At 41.5% G+C, this 27,976-nt stretch overlaps 1 protein-coding gene across 1 annotated transcript; it reads left to right on the top strand.

Moving 5' to 3' along the window:
• Window positions 1-1,175: 1,175 nt before the first annotated feature.
• MTFR1 (mitochondrial fission regulator 1) lies at window positions 1,176-27,655 on the top strand. Its single transcript, XM_065399334.1, has 8 exons — window positions 1,176-1,265; window positions 9,928-10,071; window positions 12,409-12,507; window positions 17,244-17,362; window positions 22,489-22,730; window positions 24,990-25,239; window positions 25,434-25,602; window positions 27,498-27,655. The coding sequence occupies exons 2-8, from the start codon at window positions 10,006-10,008 to the stop codon at window positions 27,555-27,557; spliced, it is 1,005 nt and encodes a 334-aa protein (XP_065255406.1). The 5' UTR covers window positions 1,176-1,265; window positions 9,928-10,005; the 3' UTR covers window positions 27,558-27,655.
• The last annotated feature ends 321 nt before the right edge of the window (window positions 27,656-27,976 follow it).

Raw genomic sequence — 27,976 nt, 5'->3', positions numbered from 1 at the left:
GTTTTTAAGGCTCGGTTTGACAAAGCCCGGCTGGGATGATTTAGTTGGTGTTGGTCCTGCTTTGAGCAGGGGATTGGACTAGATGACCTCCTGAGGTCTCTTCCAACCCTAATCTTCTATGAGTCTATGACTCGATTTAATCACTCCCTGCTGTTTTTATTTCTTAGAGGAGCTGTGGTCACCCTCCTGCCCTGCAGTTGCATATAATGCTCACAGTGATACATACATAAACAACATGGTCCCTAAAGATATCACATGCAGTTAAATATCTATCACAAGAGCTTTTAGAAGGGTCAAGAATAGATTTTTTTGCTACCCATATAGATCCTATCAGCCTCCTTTAATTTATAACAAACATGCATGCATGCCATTTCTCACCAACTAATGGATATATAAATCATCCCAAGCAGGGATGTATTCAATAGTAGTCAGAAAAAAGGATGAGCTCAACCAGGCTTCCTGTGGTACAAACCCAGTGTCACACCATGCCAATGAGCCATACGGGTGCAGAGTGGACAAAATGCTTTGCTTTTCTGTGCACGCAAACCATGAATAGTGAAAGGGAGGGATTAATTTTAGCCCCCAGATTAATCTTTTGTTAAAATAATAATAAGACGAAGAGAAATATGTTATGGGTTTAAAATAAACCATTCAGTGACTTTTTAAAAATATAATTATTTTTGTGCCGTGCTGGAAACCCAAACACAACAGCACCCAGCGCTGGAGGAGACCAACCCGCAGCAGACCTAGTCCCAGAGAAAAGCTGATCCGACAGCCGGGGACAGGATCTCGCAAGCAACAAGGTCCATGTGCCCGCAGGGATCTCTGTGGCGGTGCCACCCCCTATGGGTGCTTTGCCCTTGAATCCTTCACCAGGGCCAGCAGCATGTCAGCACAGCGTACAGGATCTCAGGCCCGCGCGCACAGGCTGAACAACCAATCAAGGCTTGCTGGGCCGCCCAGGAGACGACGTCACGGGATTGGCTCTTGGCAGGCGCCCTTCAATCACGGGCGGGGGCAACTCGTCACACCCAGACCCGAGGCCGGCGGTGCCGGTTAGGCCGCGGCGCTCTGTCCCACGAATGAGGTGCAGGTTAGGGCCCGCCTCTCGCAGGCGCGGCGGTGATTGGTCAGTACTGTGCCTGTGCGGCTCGGGATAGGCTGTGCGGAGAGGGCGGAGCTCCAAGTGGAGCCTGAGCCGCTGGAACTGAGGAGCCGGTGACCGGCGAGTGAGTGCGGAGGCCCTGGCTGGGGTCGGGGAGCCGGTGAGTTTGGGCGGGGTTATGTTGGGCGCTGCCAGCTGTGCGGGGATCTCTCGGGGTCGGTGTGTGACTCCCGCTCCCGTGAGTCCGCACACGCTGTCGGGGCCGGGAGCCTGATGGTCCGGGGGGCGCGGCGCGTTCGCGGGAAATCAGGGCCCGGAGCCACGGAGGTGGTGGGGACGCGGTACAGCCGGGTACTGGTGCAAGGGCGGGCAGCTCGGTTCAGAGCTCAGTCTGATGTGCCGACCCCCTCCCCACAGACTCTCCCTCCCGCTGAGCGGCGGGGGGAACCGGGGTCTGTACCCCCTGCTCTGGTCCCCTACCACACGCTCCTTGGCCTGCCTGGGTCCGAGCAGACCTCCCGCCCCAAGCCCCTCTTTCTGCTCCCGGGCGGGCGGATCCTTCAGGTCAGGCGAACTGGGGGGAGGGTAAACTCCGAGTCAGAGGGGCCCTCGGAGGATGTGCGCGGGGGCCCCCCACTTCCGTGGCCCAAGGCGCGCTCCCTGGCTGACGGCACTTACATGGGACCCCGCCCTTACCAGTAACTGTTAGCACGGGGAGCGTCTGTGGCTTCTGCCCTCCCATAGTGCGACCCTGTGTGAGCCATAGCAGAGCCCATCGGTGCTAGTAACAGCCACGTGTAGCCTCAGCTCACTGGAGCCTGCCTGATGTTTGCCTTTCTGATCAGCTGGTCAGGACGGCAGACTAGAAACGAACTTCACATGCAGCTCTAGGGAGCCCCTGCTTCAAGCATGGCTATTGTTATTACAGCTCCAGCCTTAGGATGAATGGGACCTAAAGGTGATCCTGGATGAACAGTGTTTAATACACGCATACACACCAATTGTCTTCCTAAATTTCTATTGCTTCTTTGCTTACTAGAGTTACAGATCTTCTTTGCCTTCCCACTTTGCTGATCCCATGAGTGTTGACAGAGAGCTCTGTGTCGCTGTGTAGGCAGAGGGGGATGGTGTGGTCGCTGCCATAGAGACCTTGCAATCTAAATCTGATACAAGTACGAGATTGTAGGTAACTGTTAATATTTTTAAAAAGTAATAACCTTGAGTTAACATCTGCAAGTTCTAAGGAGGGCTTTGAAGGAAGGAAGAGAAATAAGTGAAAGGCATTATATGTGAAAGAAAGCGTAGAATCAAATGAAGTAAAAATCATAAATGAATCAAACTGTGCCATAGAATCTTTATGGATAGAAATTCCATGCTCTAATAAGAAGAATATAGTGGTAGGGATATATTACCGACCACCTGACCAGGATGGTGATAGTGACTGTGAAATGCTCAGGGAGATTAGAAAGGCTATTAAAATAAAAAACTCAATAATAATAATAATAATGTGGGATTTCAATTATCCCCTTATTGACTGGGTACATGTCACCTCAGGACTGGATGCAGAGATGTAAGGTATGTCTACACTACCCGCCAGTTCGGTGGGTAGCAATCGATTTATCGGGGATCGATTTATTGCGTGTAGTGTAGACACGATAAATCGATCCCCGATCGCTCTCCTGTCGACTGCTGAACTCCAGCAGGATGTGAAGGAGATTCCCAAACCTGAGTCATTCTTTTTAGGTGACAGATCTGAGGGACTGTTCCAGATTGAGGTATCATTAGAGGAGGTTTTGGAACAAATTGATAAATTAAACAGCAATAAGTCACCAGGACCAGAGGATATTCATCCAAGAGTTCTGAAAAAACTAAAATGTGAAATTGCAAAACTACTAACTGCTGTAGTCTGTAACCTATCATTTACATCAGCTTCTGTACCAGATGACTGGAGGATAGCTAATGTGACACCAATTTTTAAAAAGGGCTCCAGAGGTGAACCTGGCAATTACAGGCCTGTAACCCTGACTTCAGTACCGGGAAAACTGTTGAAACTATAATAAAGAACAATATTGTCAGACATATAGATGAACATAATTTGTTGAGGAAGAGTCAACATGGTTTTTGTAAAGGGAAATCATGCCTCACCAATCTACTAGAATTCTTTGAGGGGGTCAACAAGCATGTTGACCAAAGGGATCCAGTGGATATAGTGTACTTGGATTTTCAGAAAGCCTTTGACAAGGTCCCTCACCACAGGCTCTCATGCAAAGTAAACTAGTTTTCAGAATGGAGAGAGGTAAATAGTGGTGTCCCCCAGGGGTCTGTTCTGGGACCAGTCCTATTCAACGTATTCATAAATGATCTGGAAAAAGGGGTAAACAGTAAGGTGTCAAAATTTGCATATGATACAAAATTACTAAAGATAGTTAAGACCCAGGCAGACTGCAAAGAGCCTCAGAATGATCTCTCAAAACTGGGTGACTGGGCAACAAAATGGCAGATGAAATTTAATGTTGATAAATGCAAAGTAATGCACATTGGAAAACAATCCCACCTATACATATAAAATGATGGGGTCTAAATTAGCTGTTAGCACTCAAGAAAGAGACCTTGGAGTCATTGTGGATAGTTCTATGAAAACATCCACTCAGTGTGCAGCGGAAGTCAAAAAAGCGAACAGAATAATTAAGAAAGAGATAGATAATAGGAGAGAAAATATCATGTTGCCTCTATATAAATCCATGGTACTTCCACATCTTGAATACTGTGTGCAGATGTGGTCACCCCATCTCAAAAAAGATATATTAGAATTAGAGAAGGTTCAGAAAAGGGCAGCAACAATGATTAGGGGTATGGAACGGCTTCTGTATGAGGAGAGATTAATAAGACTGGGACTTTTCAGCTTGGAAAAGAGACGGCTAAGGGGAGATATGATTGAGGTCTATAAAATCATGACTGGTGTAGACAAAGTAAATAAGGAAGTGTTGTTTACTACTACTCATAACACAAGAACTAGGGGTCACCAAATGAAATTAATAGGCAGCAATAAAAGGAAGTATTTCTTCACACAAGGCACAATCAACCAGTGGAACTCCTTGCCAGAGGATGTTGTGAAGGCCAAGACCATAACAGGGTTCAAAAAAGAACTAGGTAAATTCATGGAGGATCGGTCCATCAATGGCTATTAGCCAGGATGGGCAGGAATGGTGTCCCTAGCCTCTGTTTGCCAGAAGCTGGGAATGAGCGACAGGGGATGTATCACTTGACGATTACCTGTTCTGTTCATTCCCTCTGGGGCACCTGGCACTGGCCACTGTCAGAAGACAGGATACTGGGCTAGATGGACCTTTGGTCTGACCCAGTAGGGCCCTTCTTATGTTACAAAAGCATTCCAAAGTAGGAGGTTGCAGGCACAGTCATTTTTCCTGTCTGAGGACATCCGGAACCTTGTATGCAGATAGCAGTGTGTTGTTTCAGTTTGCCATATGTAGGCACTACATGTGACTGCATCTAGCACAATTCAGATATGGAAGCTAGGTGACTTGAGATTCGTAACAGGATATGAGGGCTTTCACTAGCTTGATTCCGGTTCAGTTCATATAGATCTCAAAGTAATGACTAAGTTATTACAAGTGGAAAATGATTGTGGCATGTTTTTTACGATCTCGCAACATGGTGTGGTGGTAATTTATAAATCATTAGTTAACTGCAGAAATTGAATTGTAGTTCTGTTGTCTTTGGAAAAAACAGATGCACTTGAGTGCAAAGGCAAGAGGAGGAATCTCTGTTTATCAACATCAGATAGCAAAGTTTAGATCTGTGATGAGCAGATACTTCTGAAGACAAGTGGTCAAACCTCTAAATTCATATGGGTTTTTCTTTAAATTGCTCTTTGTAGCTAGCAAGATATGACACTGTCATTCTTCTATACTTTGAGGTACACTAACATGACTGTTACGCTTCTGTTTTATAAAACTTTAACATAAATATCTTACTGTTTAGAATATATTGTAGCACTTGTTTTTATTGGTTGGAATCTCTCTGGAAACTAGAGTATAAATAAACACTAAGACTGTTACTCTGGTGCTCAGATATAAATAGATCCTAGTAGTGACTTTGCAACCTCTGCCTACCAGTCATGTCACCCTTTATAAATATCTAGTCTGCACTAGTTTGGGGAATGGATAGTCTTCAAGCTGGTCCTACATTAAAAGATTCTTGATGGCTCTTCAGTATACTGCTGCAGTGGTTTTTTTTGCCTGAAATATTGTTCTTTCTTTGACACTCAGGCCTGGTTTACACTTAAAATTTAGGTCAGGGGTCGGCAATCTCTGGCACGCGGCTCGCCAGGGTAAGCACCCTAGCAGGCCGGGCCAGTTTGTTTACCTGCCGGTTCGGCCGATCGCGGCTCCCACTGGCCGCGATTCGCCGTCCCAGGCCAATGGGGGCTGCGGGAAGCGGCGCGGGTGAGGGATGTGCTGGCCGCGGCTTCCCTCCGCCCCCATTGGCCTGGGACGGCGAACCGCGGCCAGTGGGAGCCGCGATCGGTCGAACCTGCCGACGCGGCAGGTAAACAAACTGGCCCGGCCCGCCAGGGTACTTACCCTGGCGAGCCGCGTGCCAGAGGTTGCCAGCCCCTGATTTAGGTAAATGTAGCTGCGGTGCTCATGAGTGTTGAAAAATCCACACCCCCGAGCGTCGTAGCTATGCAGACCTAACTCCTAGCATAGACACAGCTAAGTTCATGGAAGCATTCTTCTGTTGACCTAGCTATCGTCTCTTGGGGAGGTGATGTTCCTACAGGAACAGGAAAACCCCATCTGGTGCTATAGGCAGTGTCTGCCTTATGGGGTTATATGGCATAGCTACGGCGTTGTAGGTAAGCTGCTATAGTTCCCGAGGTAGACATGACCTCGATATACACCTCTACCCCGATATAACGCTGTCCTCGGGAGCCAAAAAATCTTACTGCATTATAGGTGAAACTGCGTTATATTGAACTTGCTTTGATCCGCCGGAGTGTTCAACCCCCTCCCCCCGGAGCACTGCTTTACCGCGTTATATCCGAATTCGTGTTATATCGGGTCGCGTTATATTGGGGTAGAGATGTACTTGCTTTTATAGGTGTCATTTCATTAGATGTTGTTAGGGCATGTGCCAGCATTAAGGACTGCAGACATGCATTCCTGCTAAAGTGGGTAAACCTGATTTTTAAGGTGTCTGCTTTAAAGGGAGACTGCCTACTTCAAGATCATATTTCTCTTAATCTTGTACCTTCCAGTAACAGCTCTGTTCTCTATAAGGGATTAGAGAGGTTTTCCTCTATTTTTTTCTTTTTGTTTAATTTGTGCATTTGACAACACTTTATACAAATACAGTAAATTGATTTGTTTACCTGCCGGTTCGGCCGATCGCGGCTCCCACTGGCCGCGATTCGCCGTCCCAGGCCAATGGGGGCTGCGGGAAATAAATTTGTTAGTCTCTAAGGTGCCACAAGTACTCCTGTTATTTTTGAGGATACAGACTAACACGGCTGCTACTCTGAAACCAGTAAATTGATTGTATGCAGTCAGTTTCTTCTGTTGCCTGCATAGCTTTCACATAAATGGGTGTGAGGGGGACATTTTTAGGAAGGAAAATGTGACTATTTCACTTTAAAAGGTGGAAAAATGACAACTGTGAACAGGGACTCAGATAGATAGAAGACTTGAAGCTACTTTTTTTTATAAATGTGTCTGTCAAGTTGGTGTCTGTTTTAATTTTTTTTTCTTCTCTCCATTTCTGTGTAGCACTGTAAGGCTTGGTTGAGTGTTTCATTATAACTTTTCTCCATGGTACATTGTTTTCTGTTTGAATCTGAAAAGTGCTTTTAGATTTACTCCTCTAGCTCGTTATTAAATAATCAGTGTTATTTCCCTAACTTATAAATCAGTGTCTGATATAAAGGCAAATGTGAAAAATGGGGGAAGCGGCGCATAGCAAGGCTCATGTGAAAAATACAGCACTCCCTGGGGAGTAGAAGTGTGTCTGGAATTCCTTCCAGGATAGGGTCACTGAACATTGTGTCAGTTTCTGGCTAATCAGGTGTCTATAAAGGAGGAGTTCCTGCTGTTGTGGGGAAGAGGGGGAGAGTTTCCCTCTCTTTCCCTCCAAATTTACCTAGTTGGGGTGGGATATTAATCTTCATTAATTCTCTCCCAGATTCTGTTGGGAGTCTTCCTTCTCTGAGACAACCTGCTTATAGCTTTCACAACCTGAATTAATAACTACCAACGAAGTGCTGCATCTTACAGCAGTGGTATTGCAGTATTCTGAATTACTGTAAATATAAAGGAGCAATTGACATGATTCTTGTCAGTTTATCTGCAGTCCCCAAGGTTGTGAATGCCTTTTGTCAGACAGACCAGTCTCTCTTCACTTGCTTGAGAAAGCTATGAGCAGCAGCAGTCATTGAATCATTTTGTTTGCTAACTTAATACTTAGAGGGTTATTTTGCAAACACAAAAGCTAGAAACTTTTTAAATGAACACCCAAAGTCTGCAAAAACAGGTTGCTTGAGTTTCTCCTCTCATGAAGGGTAAGTTGAGTAGACTCTCAGTGCATTACTTTTATTTCTTAGGCACTTGGCAGCAGGAATTTCCAAACTAACCTACATTTAGGAGGTGACTGTCACTTGGTCATGCTGATAAGTATGCCAGCATTAAATATTATCCATGTCTGTAGTTTCAAGAGAAAAGATAGAAAACTGTGCTAAGTAACTTTTGTTCTTTAGGATAACATCTTGCTGCTACTTAAAGTATTTCAAATGAAGATTTTTGCTAGGGTTGGTAAAATGAACAAATGATGAATTTCTCCTTCTCAAATTTGGCAGCTACATAAAGTACAGGTGAGACACATTCTAGGAATTTCCATTATTGCTGTCTAGCAATTTCATTGAGGATTAAACCTTTGCATTCTTGGGATATAACTAGATTGTGGAAGGGTTGTGATTCTACTGCACTCTACCCTTCTTCATAAATGGTATTAAGAAGGGTAGAGTGCAGTAGAATCTAGGTAAAGCAAATGTCTTTAGGGTGGTTGTGATAACTCTAGAAAACAAATGGATCTCATAAAAACATCAAGGTGAAATATTTTTTGAGTATTTTGTCTTAGATGACATCTTAATTGGAGATTATGACAACATTAAGACTGTTCTGGGTTAATGTAGTGTTCTAGAGAGGGATACTCAATGCTAGCATGCAGTACATCTGAAACGGACTTTCATGCTTTAATGGTTCTGATTCTGTTGATGTAAATGGTACAACTTGCATTAACTTCTGAGAGAGCCAGATCAAGACCTTCTTCAGCAAGGAATTAAATGATGTGAAATTGGTACCCTCAACCCTAGAATGCCTTAAGTATCTAAACTGGTGATACTCAGACTGAGGCTTGAGTGCTGCAAGTGGCTCTTTAATGTGTCTCCTGTGGCTCTTTGTAACATGTGATATTAAAACATTGTGTGATTTTAATTATTAATCAGCATGCTTTTACTATGTTATTTTATCAATGGCAATTGGTTAATAAAACTTGGTCAGTCACTTTGCTGTGTGATAATTATGAATATGTAAAATAGTAAATGAAACAATGAATTCACACTACTGTGGTTCTTTTGAGTAACATTGATCGCTAATTTGGCTCCTGAACCACTGAGATCTGAGTATCACTGATCTAGACATTGCTTAAAACCGAAGTGGTTACACCCTGAATTATGAATAGTCAACTTCTCTAAATAGCTCTGCTGTAGAATAATTGTTCTATCAAACTTAATCTCTCGCCAAGCACAAAAAAATCTTAAACATCTAAGCTACTTGTGGTGGTGAGGAACTCAGTCAAACCAGCTTTTTTAACCTCACCTTAAAAAAATCTTTAGAGCTGAGTTCTTAGTAATAACGCCATATGGAAACTTGGCATTGGAGTTGTAAACTGTTGGGAAAAAAACATGTTTGTAATGGAAACACTGGCAGTCCTAACCGTTGTGATGCTTGCAGGCATTCTCAGGTCTCTTCTAATCCTCTGCATATTTCCTGCATATCATTTCTTTCCCATTACTTAAGCATTTTTTCTTTTGGATGGTGACTAAGGAATTTTACTAGCTTCCAACAAATCAATATGTATAGTTCATACTACAATATTCCTGTTCAGGATGATTCAGTGACTTAGACTCTGCATATAAACTGTCAGATGAAGCCAAAAACGATCCTGAATCTACAGTGATAAATAATTATTGTTGAGTGGCAGCACAAACACTTCTGTGATAAAAGAATGAGGTTTGGGTTGGACTTTTGTTCATCTTCTACTCTGGCCTTTGAAGCAAACTTAAAACAACACAGAGTAACACAGTAAACAAGATTGTTAGGATAAATACTTGTTTCTCTAATCTATTTACTGTAATCTTAGTTGTAACACTTATTAGGGAAGGGATTTGACAGAAGTTATTTTTAAGCTGACGGTGTCCAAAATGCCATTCGCTGTTTACAGATGTTCCCAAGTGACCCTTGCTCACTTACTAACTATCAGATAATTATGTTTAGGACCTTCTCCTGCTTATTGCTGAAGTAAAGCCATGGAAACGGTTACTGCATTCTGCAACAGCAGTTTTAGTACCTTAAATGTGACATGTATATAATTTTTAAAATCTAGAACCTATATAGAAAAAGTGGCTATTGTGAAAGTACTGGGAACAGTTGTTGCTGAAAAAGTCTGCATTCCGAGACAATTTCTACTGATCATTGTTGGAATTGGACTTCAAGAAAGCCTTTTACAATGTTTGCCTTTTATTTCAGAGGGACTATGGAACCTCAGCAGCCTGGGAGGTTTGGAAGGTTTAAATACCAGTTTGTGAAGACTTTTTGCCACTCCAGATGATCTGCTGGATTAAACGTGTAATTAGGATGGCTTTTGCACAAGTTGGACTAAACATGGAATCAGTAAGTGTTTCAGCTTCACTGAAATTCTATTGAGTTCAAATATTTCAAATGTAATCCACTTAAATATAGAGTTCACACTGAGAGCATATGGGACTGCATTTAAAATTTTATGCCATGTTGGTATAATTCTTACATTAATTAATCTAACTTGACTGACATAAGGTTATGAAACTTAATGCTTAGGTATCTGATCATAGTTGCTATATAAAAAGTTAAAACAGGCTGTTGTGTTCCTGCTGGCTGTAATGACAAAATATATAACTTATAATGTAACCCTGCCATTCAGAGTGCACAAATTAATTCCTGAAATGCTTGTAAACACAGTGGTACTTAGCAGATCTTTGAGGGTATGTCTACATGTCAAAAAAACCCACCTGCAGCAATGAGTCTGTGCTCTGGACTACAGTCTCAGGCTCTTACTAAGGACATGTCTTCACTGGCAACGTTAAAGCGCTACTGTAGCCGCGCTTTAACGTGGCTTGTGTAGTCGCGGCATAGCGCTGGGAGAGCTCTCTGAGGTAGAAAAAACCACCCCCACGAAGGGAATAGCTGGTGCACTGTCTACACTGGCACTTTACAGCACTGAAACTTGCAGCGCTCAGGGGGGTGTTTTTTCACACTCCTGAACGAGAAAGTTGCAGCACTGTAAAGTGCCAGTGTAGACAAGCCCTGAGATGCTAAAAATAGCCATGTTAGACGTTCAGGCTCTGAAGCCCAGGAAAGTGGGTGGGTTTCAGAGTGCAAGCCTGAGCCAGAACGTCTGCATGATTTTTTTTTAGTGCTGTAGCATGAGCCTGAGCTCAGACTCACTGCTGCCGTGTAGACATATCTGTAGTCTGTTCAGTAACATCCCTTTCTCCCATTCTAGTAGGTCTGAGAGCTGCAGAAGTGGTACTCTTCTGGCTTCACCTATCCCAAAACCTTTCCCCACCTCAAGGGAGGGGCAATGGTGATGGAGACCATTCTTGACCTTGTTTTGCACATGCTGTCAATCAGCCAGCCAGCCAGCCAACCACACCATATACTTTTTTCCCTTTGCCCCTCCTCCACACCCCATAAAATTTCCTGTTTCATTGTAATCTTTCTCTCCTTTCCCTCCTTCCAGGAGCCCATAACATATTCTTATTCCTGACATAATTTCCAAGCCACCAGCAAAGCACCTCAAAACTACTGTGATCCTAATTTTGTTGTCCCTGTTTCTCTTTTTGAAGGCTGTGCTATGTGCAAGAGCAGCAGAGCTGCACTCTCTGATGGGAAGCAGAAAGCTTTATTGTACTTGTGGCTTTTTGTTTGCTCAGAATCCTGCATGTGGCTTTGGACATAGAGACTTTTATTGCTATAAATTGAAAATATTCCACCTCCTTGGAATATTTTAAAAGGTCTGGTCATCTTATTTTTTTAACAATATAGAATATTGTTGAATCGAACCAATGCAAAGTCCCCATGGAAGAACACAAAAGGAAGAAACCTAATTAAACTGCAGCAGAAAGCAGTTCAAATGAACAGATGTGCTGAAATACTATGCACACCTTCATGTTCACTAGGTATGATGAGAGACTTGGCATGATTGGAAGCATCCTGTTCTCTTCCTAGAAGTCTTTTCTCCTTCCCTTCCCATCACCTGCTTGCCATTTTTTTTCATAAACTCTAAAGGAATCCCACAACTGCTTGGCCAATCTGCTTGGCCACTTGCTGCTAGTTGGTAGTGATCCTAGCAGCATCAGTGTGCCTTGTGCTGTATGATACACAAGTAAAGGCAGTCCCTGGCCCAAAGAGCTTTCATTCTAAGGTAAGCAAGAGAATGTGCTGGGAAACAGAGCTAGGGATAACTCTAGAGTTTTTTATAATTATTAAACTCTGGTTTTGTCCATGTCTTGGAACAAGGTATTTGACCTACTTCAAATTCCTTTTCCTCCCCAAGTTAACATCCTTCATCTATTTAAAAAAAAAAAAAAAAAAATTAAAGATAGCTCTGTTCTGAGTGTTTCAATGTGTTGTGACTTGAGGTCTGTCACATAGAATGTGAATTCCTTAGGGCAGAAGACTGTCTTTGAATAGCACTGAACATGCTGCAAATACTTAAAATCAATTATTTGTGCTGATGCAAGCAAGTTAAAATATGACTTTCAAAATAGTGTGGGTGACCAGTATGAATTTGAGTGCATAGCATGTCTTCCATGCTGCAGGGGAATATGTAATTTTGGTATGTGTACACTTAAACGTTATACAGTACAAATATTGCTGGATGGAGCAAAATATACAATTAAGATACAATAAAATTATTGGGTAAATGATCTAACAAATACTATAACAGTTCACCTAATTTTTTTTCCTCAGGTGCTCTGGTCAGGCAAGTCTTATGGTTCATCTCGAAGTATTGTAAGGAAAATTGGTACTAACCTCTCTCTTATCCAGTGCCCAAGAGTTCAGTTTCAGGTAGGAATTCTGCACAGTTTAAAATCCTTCTTAAAATACTTTTCCATTTTTCTCTATGGCGTTTGTTTTGTGTTAGAGGACGTTAAAGTTGATTTGCAGGTGCATTTAAAACTAAATGTGTAGGTTGTCTTGGATGCTTCAAATAAGCAGAGTAGAAGAGGCCCCTCGTTCATACCAAAGTTAGTTTTCCTCCCTCCTCCTCACTGTCCACCCCCATGTCTTGCCAAAGTCTAGTCTCTTCAGTTTCTACTGATACCCCAGCAAACGTTACATTGCTGTTACACCATGAAACTTCCAACAGACTTCATCCAGCCTGTAAGAATGTTAATTTGTAAAATAGCACTGTGTGGCTCTTGTAGAGCTTTGTCTGTAAAATAGTCCCTGCTTTTAAAACTAAGCAGTATGTCAAAGAGCCCTACTTCAATTGGCCTGCTCCAATCTGATGTTCTGTGGTAGTGGAGCTGTGGTAAACATTGCTACTGCAGGATATGCTAGCTCATCACAAAAGTGAGAGTCCTCTGGGTTGACTTTTAAGGATGTAAAAGGCAAATTCATAATCTCCTGAATGCTTTTGTCTGGGGCATTCACCACAGAAGACTACAATTTATTGTATGTTGCTCTTTTAAAAAAACAAAACAAAAAAACCTCTTCAGGAAAACTTAGCAGCTTGACATTCTTGACTGCTCTCTTCCAAGGCAAGAGATGTCTTTGGTTACAAAAGTAAAAAGCAAACTCTGCTGTGGACAAAAAATAAGTAACATCAGAAATAACTTCCAACGCCATTTTTAACTGATAAACCTGAGTAATGGAAGTGCAAACAATGTTACTTAAGGATGAGTGGAAAGTAAATACATGTTGCTTATGCACATGATACAAATTCTCTGAAGGTGAACACGGTAAACAAGATAGAGTGAGCTCACTATTTGTTTAGTCTCTAAATATAGACTTGAACTGTGTAGGTGAAAGAAGAATATGTCAAATTCTGTGCTGCACTCTGAATTGTGCACTTCATATGTGAACAGACTAGAAAGTTAGGGGTGGTGGTAATGACGTAAACAAGAGGTGGTTATTTCCTCCTCCTTGTGTTGTAACAACAAGTCTTTCTGAAACAGATGGAAAATACAGAAACTGCAACGCGTGCTTTTTAAAACTCTGTTCTGGATAGCAAAGAAAAGTTTCCAAATAGGATAATTTGGAGGGGCTGCAATTCTTGAGCTGAGAAAGAAACCGCATCAATCTTTTTTGAGAGATGTGGGGAGAGGGGAAGAAGGCTTTGTGTAAAAAGTTTGCTGATTGGGAAATGTGTCCATTTTAAGGCTTGGTAATTCAAACAAATGTAGGCTTTTCACTTCTTAAAACAGTGGTTCTCAAACTTTTGTCCTGGTGACCCCTTTCACATAGCCTCTGAGTGCAACCCCCCCCCCTTATAAATTAAAATGTGCAGAATATATATGTTTTTATATATTTAACACCATTATAAATGCTGGAGGCAAAGCGGGGTTTGGGGTGGAGGCTTACAGCTCACGACCCCCCATTTAATAACCTCGCGACCCCCTGAGAGGTCCTGACCCCCAGTTTGAGAACCCCTGGCTTAAAATACACCTCTACCCCGATATAATGCGGTCGTGGGGAGCCAAAAATCCCTACCGCGTTATAGGTGAAACCCCGTTATATCAGGGTAGCGACGGCAGGGCTCCAGCGGTGATTTAAAGAGCCCGGGGCTCCCCACAGCAGCCGGAGCCCCGGACCCTTTAAAGCGCCGCCGGAGCCCAGCTGCTACCGCGCTATATGTGAACCCGTGTTATATTGGGCCGCGTTGTAGAGGTGTATATTCGCTTCTCTAATCTTCTTTAATAGCATAGGAGTTAATTTCATGTGTGATGTTGATAGGAAGACCTCCCTCTGCTATTAAAGAGAAATTAAGTTCCTTACCATTTTATTAGCCAGATAACTTCATTTCTTGTAGCGTGAGAGAAAACCCTGTGTCTTGTATTGTCTTCTTACAAGAACACTATGCCTGTAGGAGCCCTAACTTGACTTTCCTGCTTCTTATATGAATCAAATATTAATATCTCAATCTAAACTTTGCATTACAATTAATGAAGTGTTTGGCATTTCCCAGACACTTTGAAGAATAAACTACTTCAGGAATAAAGTCACTCAAGTTTAAAATTTGTATTTACCTTTAGTATATAAATCTGATTGTGATGATACAGTGAATGAAAGATGATGATCTGAAGAAGTAGAAGCACAGCTGTTCTAGTGAACTGACTTTGAAATCTTGTAAATACCTGAGCTTTAGTCAACAAATTAAACCTTAAATCCCATTAAAGTTGTTTGTTTAAAGCACTGTATACAAGCCTTTTGCTCTTGTCCAACATGTTAGAGATGCATAAGTATGGTTTCTATGTGTTTGACTCAAAAGATGGAATTCTGAGTGTTCTTTTCAGCATCTGTCTTGACTGTTTTCCTTTGAGACTGTTGCTATGCTGAAACTTTCCTATAGATTTCTCTCTTCCTTTTTTCTTTCCTGCTAGCATTAGCTATAGTATGAAAGGACCATGCACTGAACCTGCTGTAAGTTAATTTTTTTTTAATTAATTGCTTCAGCCATTAGTGCATGCCTATAATCAGTGTGTCTTAACTCCAGCTAAGAACCATAACCCATATTTTCTACAAGTCTTCATTTCACCTTGAACTTCTGATAAACAGGTTGGAGATATGTAACTGTTACTACCTTGTTCATATGTGCTTTACCACATGACAAGCTTTTATTCCACCAATCTTAAAACAATAGAGACTGACATAGCCTAAATTTTTATTTGAGAGTTTAATATCTTAGGGCAGAGGTGGGCAAACTACAGCCCGCGGGCCACATCCGGCCTGGAGGACCGTCCCGCCTGGTCCTTGAGCTCCTGGCCGGGGAGGCTAGCCCCAACCCCTCCCCTGCTGTCCTCCCTCCCCCACAGCCTCACCTCGCTGTGCCGCCAGCGCTTTAGCCCGCCGCTCCTGCCAGGCAGCGCGGGTGGCATGGCTGGCTCCAGCCGGGCGGTGGGGCTGTGAACTCCTGCTGCTCTGAGCAGCATGGTAAGGGGGCGGGGAGCGGGAGGGTGGGTTGGATAAGGGGCAGGAGGTCCCAGCGGGCAGTCAGGGGACGGGGCGGTTGGATGGGGTGGAGGTTGGATAGGGGATGGGGTCTCGGGGGCCTGTCAGGGGGCGGGGGTGTTGATAGGGGTTGGGGCAGTCAGGGGACAGGGCAGTGGATGGGGCGGAGGTTCTGGGGGAAGCAGTCAGGGGACAGGGAACTGGGGGTTGGATGGGGGTAGGGTCCCAGGGGGGCAGTTAGGGGCGGGGGATCCTGGGAGGGGGCAGACAGGGGACAAGGAGCAGTGGGGGTTGGCTGGGTGGGGGATTCTGAGGGGGGTAGTCAGAGGGTAGGAAGTGGGAGGGGGCAGATAGGGGGCGGGGGCCAGGCTGTTTGGGGAGGCACAGCCTTTCCTACCCGGCCCTCCATACAGTTTCGCAACCCCGATGTGGCCCTCGGGCCAAAAAGTTTGCCCACCCCTGTCTTAGGGGTTAGCTATTGCAGTAGCTTTCCTTTCTAGTGGTCTCGGAGGATTTCATTGGAATTAAAAAACCAAGTAATGGCAGATGCAGTTGACTTTCCATATTTGTATGCGAGGCTCATAGTATTGAGTAACCTATAATGTAGCAGCTTAATAAGGCAATACAACTGAACTATTTTATAAGCAGTTTGAATTTGTTTGGTACGGGGCTCACAGGGACAGACAATTCATTAAAACCTTAGTGTCGTGTCCCCATTCCCTCCCGTCTCTTCCCTCCCTCTTGCACACAAAAAGACTTGTAATTGTTGGACTGGGAAGTATCAGTAACTTGCTCACTTGTGCCAGTTGTTTTCAGTTTTCTAATTTCTGCAGTGGGCATGTAAATACTAACTTCTTTCAAGCCCTGACATTTGCAGAGAGAACATCAGTTTTGAAAGGGGGAAGGGGCGAGTACCATAATTAACTTTAAATATTTCACTTTCAAAATAAATTACATTAAATAAATCTGATCAAAATAGGAAGTTCTAGTGACCCTATTAAAACGTTGGATTTAGTATAATTAATTGAGTGGTGACTGTTTGTAGACTTAGAATACTTTGCCTGTGCAAGTGAAATACTTTGTTGCTTATCTCCTATATAACAAATAACTTGCATTGTCTTTATAGTGCTAAATAAGCTGGTTATATACCCTAGGAAACTTGCCGTGACCTTTTAAATAGCAAAAATAATCTCTGTAAAAAACAAGGGGCCTGATCCAATGCCTATGGAAGTCATTGACTTCAGTGACAGGTTCAGAGTGGTAGCTGTGTTAGTCTGTATCAGCAAAAACAACAAGGAGTCCTTGTGGCACCTTAGAGACTAACGCATTTATTTGGGCATAAGCTTTCGTGGGCCCACGAAAACTTATGCCCAAATAAATTTATTAGTCTCTAAGGTGCCACAAGGACTCCTCTTTGTTTTTATTGACTTCAGTGGGCTTTGGATACTATCTTAGATAGTGCCAAGTATGCTAAGATCCGTGGTGTCTTGTGTGTATTCTTAATAGCTACATGCAGTATCAGGCTATTGTACTCTTTCAAATACAACTGTAAAATAGGTTGGAGAGTGCTTTCAAAAGCAACAGTCCCTTATTAACTTTAAAAAAATGCAATTTTGTCTTTAAAATTCTAGGTTACCTCTCACTCTACAGAAGGGAACCATTCTAAGCAGCTCAGAGAAGACTCAGTAGCCTCTTTTGCAGATGTGAGATGGGTTGCTCAAGAAGAAGGTGAAGTCTCTACAAGGCTCAGGTATGTTTGTTAAATCTCCTTGATTTCATCATAGGTTCCCCTCAAATCGTAGCACTTGCTATCTAGCATACTTAACACCATAGGTGTGCAAGCATTTCAGTATTGTGGAGGAAATGGAGGGAAGAAACTGAAGTCAGGTTAACAGGATTATGAATGGAAGGACCAAAATTTGAGAGTGGATATGGGGCTTTGATCCAGGGAAGGAAGGCTCTGCACTAGATAATTCTAGCATTGCAGGTGCCCATATCACTGTTGTGTCCCCACACAAATTCTCACTGTGATATGGGACCATTGTCAGCACTCTTGTTTTTTTGTTGTTGCTGCACTTGCTTGAGCAGGGGTTATCACTGCTGGTCCTGAACCATGTCTCTGTGGGATCACAGTGCTAAACAAGCAATGGGGTTTCAGCTGCATTGCATTAGGGCAATTGATCCTTCTGGTGATGTCTCACAATATCTGACCTACCTCTACTGACCATTCTGGTTAAGGCTCTGCAGTGCAGAGCAGAGATGCTTTTACTTGTAAAACAAACACACACACACTTGCGTTTTGTATTTAATTTTTATAAGCATGAAAATGGGCAGGCAGTGAATAGGGAGCCGCACCTATAGCTATCGGACAGGTACTACTGCAATGGGCAGGGAGTGTTTTTATGGGTATAGTGCTCTGTATACGCCTGGAATGAGATGGCTAATGTGGACACTGTATTATTACAGTTTGTACTGGTTTAGTCATGCTGGTGCAGGCTTCAGTGGCATAAGCTTTCTAGAATAGACAAGGTTTCTGTTTACTTTAAATAAGGAGCATCTGATGGCTTTGGTATTCACAGATGTAGTAGGTTCCTCCAAAGGACACCTATTTTAAAAGCATGCATTTAGTGATGACCTCAGTGCCCTCCAACACAACTTGCTATAGTGAAATATTGCATAATAGGAATATGGTTGCAAGCCACTGTTAATTTCAGTAACTCAAAAGGGAGTAGCAGAAATCCATCAACTTGACTTTTCAGAGAGATATCCCCTTTGATAGGTGCATTCCAGCACAAGGAATGGCTGTTCAACTTCTGTGTAAGAGCTGAGTTATACAGTCATTCAGCTTTATAGTGTCAGTGGGAAGAGTAGCTCTTTGCTTCAAGGAAGCACCTATAGATTGTTGTGGGACTTGGGTATTGTTAGTTAAGGTTGCTATTTGGGGAGAACTCGCTAAGGATCATCATGTAAAGTGGTCTTATCCTTGAACTCAGAAGTTGATAGTTGGACGGCAAACCGTGAGTTTACAGGGTAGCTCTAAAAATTACTTCGTTAGGCAGGGTCTTAAATTTGGCTTGTTACTTGTATGTGTGAAATATTTAACATTAATTACAGTAATGTCCAGTAGGTGCTTTCAAACACTCTATAAGGGCAATCCCTGGTCCAAGAAGCCCACATAAATATAAAGATATTTATTTGCAATATCTACTTCCCATAAAATTCTTAACAAGTAGTCCACTATGTAGGCTTATATGCCTATGTAAATACATATACACGCTTACAGAGGATGAGATCAACTTTATCTACACTGTCAAAAATAGATCTATTAACATCCTTGCAGAACTAAACTGCACATCATTTTGTCCCCCTGCACACTGAATGCTATAGTCACATTTCAGGCCTGTATTTTTCAAGTGGTAAATTCCAAATGTTCTACTGAAACAAATACATTTCAATAAACTTACTGTGCATCAATGTACCTATAATATAAAGCCCCTTTACAACAGTATTTAAATAAGCTTTTTAAAAAAACAAATCAATTTGAAGTATTATTGAATGTCTTTCATTTAATCTGTGTGAATAAACTGCTGTTAATTCAAAAATTCAGTGTCATGATTTAAGTCAGCACTGAAGGAAGTAAAAATAACTTGGCAATAATAGCCCCAGGCCAGACAATGAGATTCATCACCTACGCACACTGAGATATGTTGACTCTTAAGCGATATTTTATCAGTATGGATTAATTATGTCGAATAAATACTTCACATTCCAGTTGTACATAGCTAGTGTTCAACTGTTCTTTTGCAATACAAAATGAAGCTTTAAAAGCTGTGAGGGGAACCAAGGGGACTGGGTCCTCTGGAATAAATCCAAGTTGCTACCTAGGATTTATGGTTCCAGGAACCCTATGAAAATCCTGCATTCTGTCCTGGGAGGATACAGCATTTATTTATTTTAATTTGCATTACCTTAAAAATAAGAACAGTCCTAAAACTATTAACATAAAATGTGCAATCTGTAAAGTAGTGGTCCCCAGTTCAAAAGTCAAAGTAATAATATTAAACAGGCAGGAACTAGGTCTTGCAGATGGCTGGTAATAGGATTTGAAACCTCCCCACCTCTAGGTCACCAGTTCAGATGCTGAATGAAAGGAGGAGTGTTTTGTCTTAGTACAGCTCTGGGTGGACAGACATCCATGAATCCCAAAAAACTGCACGTGCTCCTGTCTAGGCAGTATGTCTTCTGTGGATGTTGTTTCCATTGCTATCAATACAGCACTTCTCCAATAGTAATAAACATACAAATATAGTATGAATTACAGATATTGCAATAAACAGCAATTGGGGATTCTTTTGTCTGCAGTTAATTTACTTTTCTATGAAGGATGGACTAGCTGCAAAGCCTGCAACTTCCGCCTTGTTTGCCTGTTATCCCTGGGTAGGTGAAGTTCTATGGCCTGTTAGGCAGGAGGTAAGATCCTAATGGGCCCCTTTTAGCCTCAAAAGACCCTAAGAATCTCATGTATGGGTTCTCTCCATTTAAATAGGAGCAAGTGCTGCAGATATATTGGTTGGGCAGCCAATGCTATTATAAGAGTACAGCTGAAACCATGATTAAACCAGGGCCATGAATTGTGTAACTCAAAGCACATTCTGCAGATGAGGTATTTCCAAAAGTCATATTTCTATTCAAAATTCTTGCCTCAGTGTTTGACCAGGCAGTGCCACAGAAACCCAATATCCTGATATGCTTGAGGAATTGTAAGAATTCAGGTGGGAGTTAGTTAAATATATGGGCATTTTTTCTGCAGCTACAGTATCTTAGTTCATTCTTGTAATCCTCTAGCTCAGTAATTAGCATTAGTTGTACTATTGCCTTGAACAACATTTCTGGTACCTTGGTATCTAGCTTTCCTGCTTATTTGATAACTTCAGATCTTGAAACTTCCTATATTTTAATATCCCGGTGTTAAAATATTCTGGGTTTCTTTGACAGGTATAAGATGGGATGCAGCAAACGTAGACTGTGTTTTCATTCCTTTACTGGTTACATGCCATGAAGGCAGAGACGCGTAAAAAAAATTTTTAGTGCATGAGGCTTCTCTTCTCCCCTCTTGTTGTTATAATGATACATGATTCTCCTACTAAACAGCTTTTGTAACATTAAACTTTGCTGCAAAGCTTCATGCCCCTTGACAATTTGAGAACAAGAATCTGAAGAATCCTATCAAACTAGGTGTCAAGTATCAGGGGGTAGCCGTGTTAGTCTGTATCTACAAAAACAACAAGGAGTCTGGTGGCACCTTAAAGACTAACAGATTTATTTGGGCATAAGCTTTCGTGGGTGCATCCGAAGAAGTGAGGTTTTTACCCACGAAAGCTTATGCCCAAATAAATCTGTTAGTCTTTAAGGTGCCACCAGACTCCTTGTTGTTTCTATCAAACTAGGGTTGTCCATGCAGCGGGACAGTATAGGTGGAAAGTGGACTTTGTAGACCATGGGAAGCTAGTCCATCTCAAAAGGGGACAAATTGCATACAAAAGAATTCTCAGAGGTGGAAAAAATCTAAAATTGTCAGCGATGGGCAAGTTTTTAAAGAAGCTTCATTCCAACATCAAAGCAAATAAATGTGAAAACTTAGAAGTAACTGCTGGCACAAGGCATTTAAAGGAAAAACAGATTGGAGCTAGAAAAATTAGTACACCTCTATCCCGATATAACGCTGTCCTCGGGAGCCAAAAAAATCTTACCGCGTTGTAGGTGAAACCGTGTTATATCGAACTTGCTTTGATCCACAGGAGTGAGCAGCCCCGCCCCCCCGGAGCACTTCTTTACCGTGGTATATCCGAATTCGTGGTATATCGGGTCGCGTTATATCGGGGTAGAGGTGTATTTATACCTATAGAGTTTCAGATTGTCCTGCCAAGAGCTGAGTAATAGACTAGATAAGACTATTTTATACACTGAATGTCAAAAACCCTATTATCTCTAACTTTTTAGTCTAACCCGTGGGGTTGCTAAAATTTGTCTTGCTTGTAATTTAACACTTCAGCTTTAACTGAAAGTATTCTAAGTATGTTTTTTCATCTTAAATTATTGTGCAGTACATTAGTGCTGCAATATCCGGTTGTAAACACTGCAGGGGAACATGTGTAAATTCCATTGGAAAGCTTTTTAATCACACAAAGCTTTTATAAAACAGGTCTCTCTTGGTTTATTAATAAAAGCTTACTTTCACCAAACCTTAATTTTGGGCCTAACTTAACTTGATAGTGTCCCTTTTAACAGTAGTATTTACTATTTTGTTAGGCCGATTCACATACTAATTACTTTGATTATAAGCCCTTCCTGATATCTAGCCTGAATCTTGCCTTAGCTTAAATGTTTCTCTTAATCACACTATTAAACCAAAGGTGGAATGTGTTCATATCAAGCTCTTTGTCACTTATATAACTTGTATACCATAATTACCAGTAAATAAATGTCTGTAGTGCTACTAGGCTCTCAGTGTTTCTGAGGCAGCATTCCCTTCCTCCCCCCTAAAAAAAAACCCCGAAAACTTAAAACCAATGCCACTTCAACTTTAGGTTTTAGGGATCTATGAGTCAGATTCTGCCAGACATTACTTGCAAGTATTCCATTGTGGGAAGAGGGAGATAAAAATACCAGACTTCTGAAGCAGGTGAGATGATGTTTACCTAAGGGTTTTTTGGTTTCTTCTTAAAAGGCCAAAAGTAAGTAGTTTGGTTTTAAGGTCAGTTCTTAATGTTTGGCTCAATGCTTACACTTAACTGTTTTGCTCTCTCCTCTTAGCTGCTTGGTACAAGCACTTACTACAGACCAGTCCCGTGTGACAATTGTGTTGCTTTGTTACAGATCAGAAGTTTGGTCAAAATCGGCTCCGCCTCTTCCACATGAACCATATTGCTCTGGAAGACCACCAAGTAGACAAGTGTCCTTACCAAACCTCTTACAAGAAGAGCCAGCCCCCAAGGTTGTGGTGACCAAGAATGATGAAGCTCTGCAAAAGATTAATGCTCTAGAAAATGAACTTGCCAGTTTAAGGGCACAAATAGCCAAAATTGTAATCTTGCAAGAACAGCAGAATCTGCCAGCAGGTATTAAACTCTGTCTCACTTTCATATCAAATTAGCTAAAAGGAATCTGCTCCTTTAAAACTGATTGACCGACGTGTAGGTATACTGAAGTCAGTTTTGTGAGGTCAGTAATATGTCATGAGGTCTAGTGTCACTGAGATACTAATTATGCTTTTGGAATACAATACATATTTCAAATGGCTTATGAAACAGTGACAACATGTAGCTAGAAACATGTCAGCAGAAATCTCTAACAAACTTCAATGCTTATTACATGACTAAGAATAAATAAGTACAGTACTTGTGATATCTTCTCAGAGCTTATAATAGACCTGGTACTCTTCAGAGAATTGTAACTTGTTACAGTGGCTGCTTATTTCTTAGTATTGGCTTCTAATACCATTGACTCACTTGTCTCTTCGGCAGAAGTTCACAAATTAAATCCTCTACATGAAAATGGGCTCATATCGGTCAGTGCAATAACACACAAGAGCTTTGGGGCAGGAGGAAAGGCTTGAATTGTTACAGGAGCCATTCTCGGGATCAGATGTTGGTCTGAAGGCTCTTGAGTGCCAATTTCTGTTCAGATGGAAGCTAAAAATCGTGACTGTCCTAACCTCAGTCCGCATCCCTCCGACCCCCAACAATACTTTGTATTATATAGCACCTTCCACTGAGATGCTTGGCATGCTTTACAAACCTGAATTGTTGCAGCTCACAAGGATAGTAGGGCCTATTCTGTACCCCTTACAGATAGGAATGAAGGGTGAGAAACTGCAACGGAGGTTAAGTGGCTTGGCCACAGTCACCTAGCAGGTGCGTGGGAAAGCTGGGAATAGGTATACTGATTCTCTCCTGGGCTTTAACCATTATATCATGAATGCTGGCTCTCCTGAAGAGGTTGTAGTTCAGTATCCAAATCTGTGAGTGAATAGGGAAATAATGTGACCACTATATGTGCCATTAACTCAGTGCACTGAAATAGTTTGAAAGATAATTCAGTTCCATTCCTCCTTTTTGAAAGCAACAGTAGCTTGAAATTAACACACTTCTAAACATACCAAATTGCTAAAATGCTAATAATGACCTAAATAGCAAATGTCCTTGATTAATATTTTTCTAGGTGTGATTTTTCCTTCTGTTCATTAGAGGGCTTTCAATCTAGGTTTCAGTTTAAATAGCGTTTTCCTTTAACCCCCTCTTCTGGTAGAATATGGCAACTACTTTAAATATGTCAACGTTATACATCTGTCTGTCCCAGATAGTTGGTTTGGTTCACTTTTAAGATTAAGGGTGGGTGGGTGAAGATTTTTGTTAAATAAAAATAAGGTCCCGATTTGCATGAGCAGAGTCAGTGACTGAAAATTCCATAGTCTTTTTTTAGAAACAAAACATTTGTGAAGTTCTCTCTGCCAGGACCAGTGTAATGTCTTTGGTGACTCCTGTAATACTGACTTAATATTCACCTAAAGTGGTGCAAGAAGCTTTAATTTAAGATTTTTGTTACAAACTAATTGGTTCAGACAGTCGCCAGATTCTGCTCTTGAGTCTTAGGAAGGCTTTCAAAAAACAAAGAAAAACATGGGCGGTAACAGAAACAAGGTGAAGACTTTTTAACTGGGATTCACACAACTTTTTGAACTCTGCCATTCAAGTTTAAGACTCTTACGTGAGAAGTCCTTCATTTCTGAAAATAATTAGCACAAATAACTACTGCTTATATAGGGGTTGTGATTACAGTCAATAAGCAATTTCATTTAGAATCTTGTCTTGACAAATGACAAGTATAATTGGAATTTTTACTTGGGATGCATTCATTGCTGTTGTCTGGCCAAACTGCTATTAATGTGTGTAATTATTTCTAAACAGTGACTTCTTCCAGGCACAGTGGCTGCCTTAAGAATGTAACTTTGCCTTTCAAACTATCTCCAAGCATCATGAAATACTGATAGACCCCAAAAGGGGGCAGAGTTGGTGGAAACAGGTCCTGGTGTTGAACAAGTTTTGTAGGTTTGACATGGATGTGCATCTGCTGTTAGTATCTCAACTGGGAACTGAACATCCTTTTGTAACAGTAATTAGCTGAGGTGGTTTTAATGCTCTCGTTTTTAGGTGGTTTAGGACTTAAACCGGGCCAGTAGTCTTGTGACCAGAACCTTTTGAGGAAAAAATAAATTGATATGCAGTAAATCTGTTCCTTTTCAAAACACTTGATGTATCAAGCTTTCTTTAAAAGGGCATTTAGTTCTTACTGGGAATGAATGTCTTGGTATGTTTTAGCTGGATTAAGTCCTACTGCATCAGCTCCTTCACCAGCGCCGCCGCCACCACCACCACCTCCTCCACCACCTCTTCCACCTTCTGGGGTACATCGGAGTATGTCTGCTATTGATCTCATTAAAGAGCGGAAAGGCAAGAAAATAAACGCAGGACAGACTTCGATAGATAATGGTCCAAAGAAGCCTGAAATACCAAACATGCTAGAGATCCTCAAAGACATGAACAGTGTCAAACTGCGTGCAGTGAAAAGGTGAGTACACAATAACGTGTGTAATTTTATTAATGCAAAGTGTAAAGCCTTACTCAGTTGTTTTCATGGAGAAACATTTGAATTTTGGACTGTTGCTGATCTAGCATTTGAAAGGCAACACAGGAATGCAAAGATGCTCTAACTTCATTCTAAAGACTTGCTGTGTGACTGTTAATTTCCCTTTCCCTTTGAAGACCAGTGGAAGGCACAAAATGCAAATCACCTGACCCGACTGATCCCGTAGCACTAATAGCTGAAGCTCTCAAAAAGAAATTTGCTTATCGATACAGAAGTGATAACCAAAGTGAAACTGAAAAACAGATTCCAGAGTCTGAAACAAAGGCAACGTCTGAAATGATGCAGGTGAGTATTGAAATTTTTGACACAACATAGGGTTCAGTCCTACATACATTGAAGCCAATGTAAATATCTCTTCAGAAACCTTAGATGGCTGTCAGACCATCTCCATCTCCACAAAACCCCAATAAGCATTCCCAGGTGTGCCACAAATTGCAACATAGACATGGGCAATGTAGCCAATTCTCATTCTTTTGTATTATAAATCTGAGTATTTGTGTATCCAGGAGCTAGGACTTTATACGAGAGACTCACTTTTTTTAAATGAAAGTTTTGAGCCCTCATAGTTGTAGAGAGAATCCATAAAATATCAACCATAAGGATTTACATCAAAGGCAACCTGAAATGTTTGTGTGCTTTTTCTGTTTGTGTGTGTTAAATGACTTTAGGGCCTGACTCGTCATTTTTGAATGCTTAGTGTTGGCAATACTGCACGTGCCTATTGGGAATAGGTAGACAATTTAATGAGAATCCAGAAAGCTTGACCTGTTCATCAGCAGTGCTGGGGAGTGGAGAGACCGTTGTCATTCAAAGCACTGCAGGGGGCAAGTTTACCTACGGCTTCTGCTGACCAGGTAAACCATGAGCAGGCTAGAGAGGTTTTATTGCATCACTAAGACTTTAAAAGGCAACCGGGTTCCATTTTAAAAATAAATTTAAACATGGTGCTGGGAAAACTCATTAAGTTGTGTTTAAAAAAGATTGAAGTAAAAGGGTTTTTCTCCCACGGTAAGTTTCAAGTAGTGCATGCAATGCATCTATCAGCATTTCTAGTTACAAAACTTAGAATAGGAATCCTTTCATGTTTCCCCTTTTTATTCCCGTGAAATCCAGTTTTGCTGGGCAGTAAACTTTGCCTGCAGTCTGGTAAACAGTCACTGAGCATTGTGGGCCAGAAAAGAACAAATAAATGATCAGATTAATCTCTTGCACTTCACTCAGCTGGGAAAACAAAAATGAAAACAAATAGCAAAAGAGGTAGAAAGTATAATAACCTTACTCATACAGCTGGTTGTGTTCTGGTCTGATTGGGGAAGAACTAGATTACCAACCATAAGCATTCAAAAATCAGGTGACTTAAAGGTTGGGGTTTTTTGTTTTCTGGCTTGAGTTTTTGGGGTGCATTCAGGTAACATTTGCAGGTTCTTTTCTACAACCATGAGGGCTATATTTTTTTCTAACAAGGGCTGAGATTCTTACTTGATTACTTGCCTCCAGAAGCTGGGAATTTTAAGAGAACAAATCTCACAAGACTTGAGAGAAAATCATGAGTTAATATTTGACTTGTGGTATGGAATGTTCATTACTACTTCCACTTTGAGATTGTGGTCCATCTTTTGTTGGGGCAAGGGGCTTGATTGGATAGTAAACGTCAGAGGCTAATGGAACCGGAGAGTTGCTGGGAGCCTTTAACAGAGAATATTGTGGTGGTGACAAACACTAGTTGTGGTCTAATAACACTTTTAACCGTAGGCAGCCTCTTCTCCCCTCCCCCACTCCTCCCCAAGTCTGGTCCTCACATTTCATTATACGTGGTTTACAGAGGACTTGCAACAGATGAGATTGTTAGCACTGATGGCAAGAGTGCCTTTTGTGGATTCTGTGGTGCAGGAAAAGTCTCAGTCAGCAGACTTGTTCTGGGAGCGGAGTCATCTGGTTAATCTGAGTAACTTCACTTGGTTCCTGATATGAGTTTTCCCCTGTGAGACAATTTCTAGTTACTTTGTGGGTAAGATTCATCTAAATCAAATCCAGTTTGCATCCATGGCAGCAAGGCAAAGCAGACAAATGATGGGTGGCCTCTGCTTGAGTTCCCGGGGCACTTATGAATTTGGATTATAAAATGATGCTACAATTTCCGGATCTGTACATATTGTAACATACTTGTTTTTCATTTTCAGTTTGGACCACACATGCTGAAGCCTACAGGAAAAATGAAGACTTTAATTGAAAAATCTTAACTACTTTTATATCACTACAAGAGACTATTCAGCTACTTTTATTAGAAATCAATGTTATGTAGTAAGTGTCTCTTGGTATTTAATGCCCTCCTACAAACCAAACCAAAAAAATATACTGACCTAAAATTATAAAAACATAGTGCCTTTGTTTTACATGTTGAATTCTAGAGGTATTTGTCCTTATGTGACTTTTAACAAGGGGGTTGAGTTGAGAGACAGTTCCAGTTTTTAAACATATAAAGTAAACTTTAAAATCTAGCTTTCAATACCTAAAATACTAAGACTTTTCTGTGGTGGTTTTATTTTAACACTAATTTATCTGTACAAATGTTTTTATATGTATGACTGACAGTCTTCAGACAGTTTGTGTAAATGATAATAATGGGAATGAAGTACTGTCAAGTTACTGTCCGTCATTT

This window comes from Emys orbicularis, chromosome 2 (genome assembly GCF_028017835.1).
Source record: "Emys orbicularis isolate rEmyOrb1 chromosome 2, rEmyOrb1.hap1, whole genome shotgun sequence".
NCBI classification, from domain to species: Eukaryota; Metazoa; Chordata; order Testudines; family Emydidae; genus Emys; species Emys orbicularis.
The sequence above is the reverse complement of the archived record's forward strand: the minus strand, read 5'-3'. Positions and strand labels throughout refer to the sequence as shown.

Coding starts and splice junctions, on each gene's coding strand:
- MTFR1 (XM_065399334.1), top strand. CDS start 10,006: ATGATCTGCTGGATTAAACGTGTAATTAGGATGGCTTTTGCACAAGTT. Junction 17,363..22,488: donor GAAGTCTCTACAAGGCTCAG/GTATGTTTGTTA, acceptor GCTTTGTTACAG/ATCAGAAGTTTGGTCAAAAT. Junction 25,240..25,433: donor AAACTGCGTGCAGTGAAAAG/GTGAGTACACAA, acceptor TTCCCTTTGAAG/ACCAGTGGAAGGCACAAAAT.